Raw genomic sequence first — 10,363 nt, forward strand, 5'->3', positions numbered from 1 at the left:
CAGAAGTGTGTGTACCCTGATTGCAACTTCATAAAAAAACCAGGCACTGTGACAAAAGACCAGGCCGATGAATGAACAAACAAACCGTGCTAGCCGTTTCATTCACCTGGTGACATTAGCCTCATTTTCTTCTATCTTCCACACTTTCTGTAATACTGTTATTTTCTATATCACTTTAAAAAAATAGCAATGCATCATCTATGAGTAACCTTCCTGGACTCAAGGTTCAGGCAAGGCAGTGCTAAGCTCTTAAATTTACCCCAGGAACACGGTCAATTCTAAAGCTCCCTGAGCTAAATAGTTTAAATTCTCCATCAGTTAACACCAATAGGAAAGCGATGCAGAAGAAAGTGCCTCAGGCGTTCAGGATCCTGGTGAATTACCTTCCTACCTAGGAGATGAGCAGGAAATCACTACAGACACCCTCCATCCTGTCCATGCCTTAAACCCTATGAAATTACACACAGTCCTTCTACTGAAATAAGCAAGTTGAAGGGAGAACTTCATTAGGTACGGAAGTGTTACCACAGCTGCCCAGAGCGCCCACGCAGATTCAAACAACAGGATGAAATTTTGAGGATTCAGGAAAGTACCACTTTAGGCTCAAATAACAATTTTACGGTAAGTAAACACCAATCAAGTGCAGAACAGGCCATGGGCAGCCCAATGAGCACCAAAGACATCACAGACACGCCTGTACTAACGAGAGACAGAGTTAAGGGGGTCTATTTGCTAAGGGGGTCTATTTGCCTGAAGAGGCGGATCCCCTCACCCACAGGGCTATTTCACAGCAGCAAAAGCAGCACAGAGGACGAGTCCCACACCAAGACTCTGGGGCACCCTCATGTGGATCTATAGCTGTGGGGAGATTCACTTGGGGAGGAGAATTTTACGTCCCTGCTGGGCACCAGCCTATTCTCAGACCTCTGGTCACACACACCTCTGGTCAGCATGGGGGGTCGATGGCCACAGTGCATGTTTATGTCCTTGAAAATCAACTTGGACTGGAAATGCCTTCTGGCTCCTTCCCTCTCAGTGGTTCCCTTTTCAGTGTCCTTAACCCTGGGCATGTCTGTGCCTCCTCCGAAGCTTTGTTGAGATGCTTCTACAAAATGTGGAATGCTGTCCACCGTGTCCACATGTCCCTCAGCCAAAGGTGCTCAGGCCTCAGCGTTGCTACTAAACTTTTCTTGGTTACCCTGGCCCCAAGCTCATAGCACCCTCCCTCCCAGCCTCCCAACCCCCTTCCAGGCATTAGTGAGCACTGGCTCTTTCACAACGGTGCGTTTCCACTTTCCACCCACAGTGAAAACCCCTCAGGACCAGGAACATTTCTTCTGTGTCCTTTCCAGGGCAAGGGTAGCACTTGATTTCCCCACAGCCAGCCAGCCCATAAAATGGACTGAAGCAACAACGGGGAATTTACTCACCCAAGAGAGCAAATTACTTCAGTCTAGTATTTTAGAGATTTACCCAATTGATCCTCCGGCTCAGATCAATCACCAAGTCACTTAATCCAGGGAAACATTACAACAAGGATACTTTTTCAAAAGTGAATAAAAGCATCTATTATTAATGCCTTAAAGGAATAGGAAAGAGGGAAGATGGGCCTCTCCCACTGTAGATCTACAGTAAGTGTTTCTTAGAGAGTCTGGTGCACATTAGAATCCAAAGCCAGGCCTGGCTGTGGGGGAAGCCAAGTGCAGCATGGGTGTTATTCTAGCCAGATAGAGCGAGTCACCTGCTCTCTGGATTCTGATCCAACTATGATAAAAACCAAACGGTGGTAGAATCCCAGATACAATCTCTCTTCACAGGCATCCAGGTTAGTCTCAATTTAAAGGAGCCACCCCGAGAAGGCCCTGGGGGTAGGGGTAGGAAAGTAAGTGAGGCTCACATGAATGCAAACCATGGTGTTTCCTTAAAAGGGCCCCAGCAGGACGGTGGGCCAACTTTCCTCCCAGACCGCCCTGAACCAAGGCGGAGGGGAGAGATGTGCCCCCATGAGAAGACTGGTGGGAGAGCCTAACCTGATGGTTTACACAGGAATGCCCTGTGGCTTCCAGAAACGGGATTTCCCAACCACCAAAGCACAGCGCAAGGTGAGTGACATCAGCCCCACTGTCCCAAAGGACAAAAGTGAAAACTAGTGAAGGTCCAACGGGCCCGCTCCCTGAAATGATGGCCCTTCCATGAATCACCATTTCCCCAACACACACACCCCTCACCCCCCCCCCCGCCGCCCCCCTCCCTCACCCCCGCCCTGACCTGGATCAGGAGCTCCTGGCATAACACCCAACCCACTGCCCAGATGCACATTGACCTGGAAAGCTGAGGGGAGGGCCCCTGCCTCGCTTGGCGGGAGGGGCAATGTCCTCCTCTGCCACAGGTTCCCTTGCCTGTGCCACCAGCTTTCATCCTGACGGGAATGGGCAGACTCCTGCGCTCACCGGGCGCCAATCTCGGGGCGGGGCGCCTGGCCCGCCAAGGCTCCGGTTGCGTTGGGTCCGGGACTCTCACTTCCCGGTGCTCCCCAAGCCCTCAGGTGTCCACACAGGCACCCACTAAGGGCGGTCCTGGGTCCGGCGAGGCTCTCCCGAGGAGAGGACAAAAGCGCAGATGGCGTGGCCCCTAGAAGCCGAACTTATGAGACCTGCGTCCGGGAACTGGTTGGGTTTGGTTTGGTTTTGTTTCTAAATCTCCGGGTGACGATTCTGGAAATCTCAACTTTAAGATCGCGGGCGCCAGAGCGAACCCCGACTTTCCTGAAAGGACTCTGGACGTCCTTTCCGCGGAGGGAGCACCGCGCACCCGCAGGGGCGCGACCCCACCGCACGCGATCCGCGGGCGCCCGGCCCACTCGGGGCGCAAGAGCGGAACCCCGCCTGTCCCGCGGCCGAGACAGCGCTGGGGGCTGGAAACCGGCCCGCGAGAGAGTTCCAGCCGGAGCCCTGCGCCCTCCGCCCGGTCTCGCACCCCGGGACCCGCCTGGTTCGTGGGCCGCCGCGACCGGCACGATGCCCGGGACTCCCGGCCTCAACTGCGCCCGAATCCCGGGCAGGTGCTCGCGCCGCAGGGACCCGCGCTCCCGGCCCGGGGGCCCCCGCCGCCCCCATTAGCGTCCAGCTGCTCGCCGTACTCACCGCCGCTCGCGCCGCCAGTCGAGCCGGGAGGTCTGAGCCCGCAGCGCGGGCGGCGGGAGGCTGGACTCGCCGGGGCGGAGCTGCTGCCGGGGCTTCCGGATCCTCCCCGCCTCCGCGCGCTGCCGGTACCCGCGCCTCGTGCCTTGGCCACCCCTGATCCTCCAGATTTCGGCCCCCTTTGCCCTCCGCACCCCTCTAGTCGCCCATTTCTGGCATTCCTTCTCGTCCCCCACCCTCAGACACGCGGGCCACCAACCTGGAGTCCCAGATCCCGCGTTGAGGGATCCCCGCTCCCTGTCCTGGCGAGGGTGGCCTTTATATCCCCGTAAGTCAAGTCGGCACATTCAGGCGGCGCATCCAGACAGCCTGAGACGCTCCTCGTGCCTTTGGGCAAGTCAGTTTCTCTGGGCCTCAGTGTCCTGTCTGCAAAATGGGCATAACAGTACCTATCTCATAAGATCTAGTGAAAATTAACTGAGATAATGCAGGCAAAGGGTTTAGCACAGATTGTGTTTAATAAAACCTAGCTGCTATTTTACTGCCTTTGTGTGTCCCATCCCAGGATGGCCTCTAACCCCTAGGCACTGTCTCACTTCATTGCTAAAAGCTCTGGAAATCAGTAACTCCTGTTTCAACAGCCACTCAACCCTCTGTCCCCAAATGGGTGCTTCCTGCCTGTTTGATAAGAGCCCATCTGCCTGCTACCAGTAATAGCAGCGGTCCTAACCCAGCCAGGTTCCCTGGTGAGTCTTCATCGGGCTTTAATGAGCTTGTGCTTGGCTTTGAGAATATAAAGCTCTAACGTGGTTGTCTAGAGAAATGCCACTTGGGCAGACAGCTTATGAGCCCTGTCATGGGTGGATTCATAGACCAGGAGCCTGGAACTCCTCTGGTGGCAGAATCTCTTGCCTTTACAGTGAGACCCAAACAGGGAGAGTGACTTGCCCAAGGCCCCATAGCAAACTGTCCTCTACATCCCTGTCCACTCACCTCCTTTCACTACATCAACCCAGCTACCATCAGCCATGCACCTGTTACTCAGTCAGAGGATATTTCAAAGTCCTCCAAGTATGGGGAGTTGCCAGGTACACGTCATTAGTAAGGCCAATCTTTTAGTGCAGTGGTCAGCAAACTGCGGCTCACGAGCCACATGCGGCTCTTTGGCCCCTTGAGTGTGGCTCTTCCACAAAATACCGACTTCTGCGCATGGGTCATGAAGTTTCAGTCGCACTGTACGTGCGTGCCCGCACGTGGTATTTTGTGGAAGAGCCACACTCAAGGAGCCAAAGAGCCACATGTGGCTCGTGAGCCGCAGTTTGCTGACCACTGTCCTAGACCATTGCTAGCAAGACACACGCCCTACAGAAAATCTGTCAGAGCAAACTGTTAAAAAAGCAGCCTACTGTGGATGCTCTCCTTCACCCTCCCGTTCTTTGCTTTTTCCCTTCTATAGAGCGAAAACCAATCACATACCTGAATTTTCTTTTTACTTGGTGCTACCACATTTTTAGTCATTTTTTCTCCCCCAGACTGCAGGAGCTGGCTTTGTTTTTTCATTTGCCCTAAAAACTTACTACAGCTGTGAGTATGCAATTTTTTTATGGGGAGGACAGTAAAAATATGTTTTTACTGAATTCTGGGAGAGGAAGGGAGAGGGAGAGAGAGATAGAAACATCAATGATGAGAATCATCGAACGCTGCCTCCTGCATGCCCCCTCCTGGGGAACAAGCCCACAACCCGGGCTTTTGACTTCCTGCTTCATGGATCGATGCTCAACCACTGAACCACACCGGCCTGGCTATAGCTCTTTTGTTTTAATCCTGAAAAACCACAGAGATTGAGTTTCCAACCCAATACTTCCAAGGATGGAAGAAAAGTAAACTGGCCAAATGATGGTCTCAATAGACGCAGAAAAAGCATCTGACAAAAATCCAACACCGTTCGTGATAAAAAACAAACAACCAATGAATTAGGAAACTTTTGTTTTAAATATAATTTTATTGATTTCAGGGAGGAAGGGAGAGAGAGAGAGAGAGAGATAAAAAAATCAAGGATGAGAGAGAATCATTGATCAGCTGCCTCTTGCACGTCCCCTATTGGTGATTGAGCCTGCAACCCAGGCATTTGCCCTGTGAAAATACTGATGGGTATTTGTCATTATGTATTTGTCCAAACCCATAGAGTATATAATACCAAAAATGAACCCTAATGTAAACTACAGACTTTGGGTGATAGTGATGTGTCAATATCATTGCAGGCTTATCAGTTGTAACAAATGTACCTCTCTGGTGGGGATGTTTATATTGGGGAGGGCTGTGTACTTGTGGGGCCAGGAGATATGGGAAATTTCTGTACCTTCTTCTTAAGCTTTCTGTGAACCTAAAACCGCTTTTTAAAATTGTCTTGTCTGTCTGGTGTGGCTCAGTGTTTGAGCGCTGACCTATGAACCAGGAGGTCGTGGTTGGATTCCCGGTCAGGGCACATGCCCAGGTTGTGGGCTTGATCCCCAGTAGGGGGCGTGCAGAAGGCAGCCAATCAATGATTCTCTCTCTTTATTGGTGTTTCTATCTCTGTCCCCCCCCCTTCCTCTCTGAAATCAATAAAAAAATATATTTTAAAACAAATATAAACAAAAATTTAAAAATTGTCTTTTTTTTTAAGAAAATAGTTCTGGAGATGAATGGTGTTGATAGTTGCACAACATTGTGAATGTACTTAATGCCAGTGAGATGTACACTTAAAAAAGGTTAAAATAGTAAATTTTACATTATGTATGTTTTTACCACAAAACAATAAAATTAAATTAAATTAAAAATGGGCAAAGGCCCTGACCGGTTTGGCTCAGTGGATAGAGTGTCGGTCTGCGGACTCAAAGGTCCCAGGTTCGATTCCAGTCAAGGGCATGTACTTTGGTTGCGGGCACATCCCCAGTAGGGAGTGTGCAGGAGGCAGCTGATCGATGTTTCTCTCTCATCAATGTTTCTAACTCTCTATCCCTCTCCCTTCCTCTCTGTAAAAAATCAATAAAATATATATAAAAAAAATAAAAAAATAAAAATGGGCAAAGGACTTGAATAGACATTTCTGCAAAGGAGATGTACCAATGGCCAACAAGCACATGAAAAAATGCTCAATATCATTAGTCATCAGGGAAATGCAAATGAAACCCACAATGAGATACCGCCCATTGCCCCTGTAGCGGTCATAAAATGTTTTCAATGGAAATAAGTGTTGGGAAGGATGTGAAGAAATCGAAACCCTCCTATGTTGCTGGTAGGCATATAAAATAGTGCAATTATGCCCTAGCTGGTTTAGCTCAGTGGATAAAGTGTGGACTACGGACTGAAGGGTCCCGGGTTCAATTTTGGTCAAGGACACATGCCTGAGTTGTGGGCTCAATCCCCAATAGGGGGCGTGCAGGAGGCCACCGATCAATGATTCTCTCTCATTGATGTTTCTATCTCTCCCTCTCCCTTTCTCTCTGAAATCAATAAAAATATATATTTTTTTAAATAATAAAAATAAAATGGTGCAGTTACTCCTTCATCCGTAGGTATTCAAACAAAAATTCATACAGGAATATACACAGCAGCATTACTCACAATAGTCAAAAGGTGGGGAAAAAACAAATATCTATCAACTGATTAATGGATGAACAGAAGGTGGAATACCCATATGATGGAGTATTATTTGGTCATAAAGAGGAAGGAAGTACTGATGCATGTTACAATGTGGATAAGACTTGAAAACAATGTACTAAGTGAAAGAAGCCAGTCACAAAAGGTCACATGTCATATGAGTCCATCTACATGAAATTCTAAGAATAGGCAGCTCCTTAGAGACAGAAAGCTGATCAGTGGTCTCCGGGGGCTGGAAGGAGCAGGGAGTGGCTGCTAATGGCTATGGGGTTTCTTTCTGGGATGCTAAACGCGTTCTGGGAAGTTGACACAGTGGCATGTACTGTTGGTGTGCACTATATTTGGAACGTACTAAATGCCACTGAATTGTAGAATTTAAAATGTTAAGCTGTATGTTATGTGAATGTTACCTCAATTTTAATAAAAGTAAACCAGGCATCTCATGTATGCCCTGTTTGGACACAGAAGGGGGGGGGGGGGGGACACACAGTGTTACCTGAACTCTGACGGTTTTCTCTTCCCACTGAAGACTTCACAGCTATGCTCTAACCCGCAAGGGCCCAGAACAAGATCTGGGAAGTAGACACACACGCCAATACCGTGGAACCACAGGGACTGGACAGAAAGGGAGAGACTTCCTCTGGGTGAGAGTTCCTCACTCTACTTTAAAAACGACAGCAGCCTGAGGAGAAGGCATGTTGCCTAAAAAAAATACAGAATATGATACATTTTGTTTAAAAGAAAAATACACACACACCTGGAAAGAAGTCTTCATACTTTTTCAAGGATACAGCACACTATAAAAAGTTGTCTCTGAGTGATAAAAAGTAGGATTTTTTTCTCCTTTTGCTACTCTCCATTATCTAACATTTCAAGAGTAAATACAAATTGCTTTAAAAAAAACTAATTTTCAAAAAAGGAATTCGGTTTCCAGAAATAGCCTCCACTGACTGGTCTGTGTTATTCATAATAATGAATTCTGGTAACTAATGTTTCCATAACACCTCTTCCATTTCCAAAACACATTTCCCACGCACATCACGCAATTCATCCTCGCAAAAGCAGACATTCTGACTGGCAAGTTATGCAGATGGAGATACTGAGGCCTGGTAGAATTGCCAGATATAGCAAATAAAAACACAAGATGCCTGCCCGGCCAGCGTGGCTCAGTGGTTCAGTGTCGACCTGTGAACCAGGAAGTCACAGTTTGATTTCCACTCTGCATTTGCCCAGGTTGTGGCTCAATCCCCAGTGGGGGGCATTGATGTGTCTCTCTCTCTCTCCCTCTCCCTTCCTCTCTGAAATCAATAAAAATATATATGTTTTAATAACCACACAAAAAACCCACAAGATGCCCAGTTAAATTTGAATTTCAGATAAACAGCAAGTGATTGTTTAGTATAAGTATGTCCCAAATGTTGCAGACCTATAATACATGCCCAGTCTTTCACAGGACATACTGAAACTAAAAACACACAAACAAGAAACCCACGCCACTCATCGCCTAAGACTTATGTGTAACTGAGTATTCTCTATTCTGTCTGGCAATGTCAGCTGCCTGTCTGCTTCTGGCCAGGGCAGGAGTTCCAAGTCAGTCCATGGTCTCTGTGGGCGACTGCACCTGCAGCCAGTGCCCAGGGGGAGGCCCAAATACGCTTCCTGGGGCCCATAATTACCTGGTCAGCTGCCCCCACCCCCGCCCCCACCCCAGGTGTAGAAGACTGTCTACGCCTCTGCCTTCACCAGGCCCACTGAGTAGCAGGTGAGGCCTTTTCTGGCTGCCCAGAGGGAGGACCTGGTTACCTGCTTCAGGCACACCACAAACGACAGGGAAAATGTGACCTCAGGATGAGAGAGGCCGGACGCCCTTCATACCAACACCCAGATGCCATGCTGAGTGCCTGCCTCTGTTTCTACCTAACAAAACACGCGGCAGCCACAGCAATCAGCACGGGACCCAAATGAGCACCCACTGCAGGCTGATGATGACGACAGTGACAGCGAGGATAGTGGTGGGAAACACCGCTGGGCCCCCACTGGGTGCTTTTTCATTCATGGTCTCATTTTTATTCTTCCCAAACCCCTCCTGTTTTACAGATGAGGAAACTGAGGCCCAGAAAGGATAAGGAACAAGCTCTACATCACACGGCAAGCAGGTGACTGAAGGTGGAACTGAACTGGGTCCGGCTGACGCCTGAGCTTCCACACAGCCTCTTCGTTCCCTCAGCTGATAGGTGCCTCGACTGTCCTGGGGCTCGGACCAGGGTGATAAAGGGCACGGTCCTGACTCCCCTGGAGTTTCCTAGTATGTTCTGATTGGCAGCAGGGGAGATAAATAATAAGTCAATAATAAGCGAGTGCCCTGTGACTTTGCAATCATCGCTGGCTCCTCCTCGTAGCCTCCAGGAAACACGTTTTAGTGGCCGGGAAGAGCTTCATTCTCTGAGATCCATTCTGTAGCCCTGGGCGGGGAGGAGAGATGGTGTGGGTGGAGCATGCATCCCAGAATCCTGTTTATTTTACTATAAGTCCCATGGTGCACTAGGCACTGGCCTCCCAACAACTCTATGAGGAAGTATTATATCTTCACTTTGCAGATGCAACAACTGAGGCCCAGAGAGGTTAAGCAAGTTGCCAAAGGTCACACAGCTAGTTATGGTAGCCACGGCATTTTAACCCAGGCAGCCTGGCTCCAAGTCTGTGTTTAGTCACCAGGTCATGGAGAGCTTCTTGGAGCTTAGAGCCTTCTAGATCACCCATATCCGTGTCTTTCAGGCAGTTGAACCTCAGAGCCTTTCCCTTCGCTGCAGTCTCCACAGAGCCCCAACCCACAAAACAGAAACAAGCAGTTCCATGTGGGCTGAAACAAGACCCAGTCTGAAAGGAAGCAATCTGCCAACTTCCCCAGCCCAACCAGGTCTCCAAGCAGATTCCTCCCCTCGTTCGGGGCACCCACAGAGGCCCTCTGTCCCTTGCGCCATTGTCTCTCTAGGTGCCCGAGACACGGGTGCCAGCTTCCCACCCAGCTTTCAAAGGGACTTCCTCGTCTGGGGCTTTCTCCCAGGCACACCATCGCTGGACTGTTTCTGTGTTTCCTGGAGTTTGAACCTGAACACCAGTGTTTGTCCATCAGTCCTAGGTTGCCTAGCACTAGCTGCTGAACTTGGTTCAAGGTCGGTTTCTCTTCCAGCCAGCGGGAGAAGTACAGGCCGGGGGCTGTGCATGTCGGACCGGGGAAGCCTGGAATTGCCCAACATCCAGAGGGTCTGGCCAGGGCTTGGGGGTGGGGGATGGGCAGTCAGGCCCCTTCCGTTTGAGGAAATGGTCAGGGCAGTGGTGAGGCCTTCGAGTTTGGCATGAGGCCTAGACCACGTCACCTTCTTGGCTCCTTCCTGGTGGCAGGACCTCAGCCAACCTCTCTTGCCAGACTCCCCCATTTTCTTAGCTGCCCTGCCATCTCCAGTGTGGCCATGACAGTGAGATGAACTCCTGAAGGGAAGCCGCATGGCCCCAGGCCTGGCACATGGTAAGGCTTCAGTCGTTCATAGCTATTATTATCGTTGTGTTGCTGTTGTTTCTAA

The 10,363-nt window shown here is 49.7% G+C and overlaps 1 protein-coding gene across 1 annotated transcript; it reads left to right on the plus strand.

Moving 5' to 3' along the window:
- Positions 1 to 2,033: 2,033 nt before the first annotated feature.
- On the plus strand, positions 2,034 to 7,887 carry LOC132232589 (basic salivary proline-rich protein 2-like). Its single transcript, XM_059691958.1, has 4 exons — positions 2,034 to 2,102; positions 2,390 to 2,495; positions 2,652 to 3,268; positions 7,312 to 7,887. The coding sequence occupies exons 1-4, from the start codon at positions 2,034 to 2,036 to the stop codon at positions 7,363 to 7,365; spliced, it is 846 nt and encodes a 281-aa protein (XP_059547941.1). The 3' UTR covers positions 7,366 to 7,887.
- The last annotated feature ends 2,476 nt before the right edge of the window (positions 7,888 to 10,363 follow it).

This window comes from Myotis daubentonii, chromosome 4, assembly GCF_963259705.1.
Source record: "Myotis daubentonii chromosome 4, mMyoDau2.1, whole genome shotgun sequence".
NCBI lineage: Eukaryota > Metazoa > Chordata > Mammalia > Chiroptera > Vespertilionidae > Myotis > Myotis daubentonii.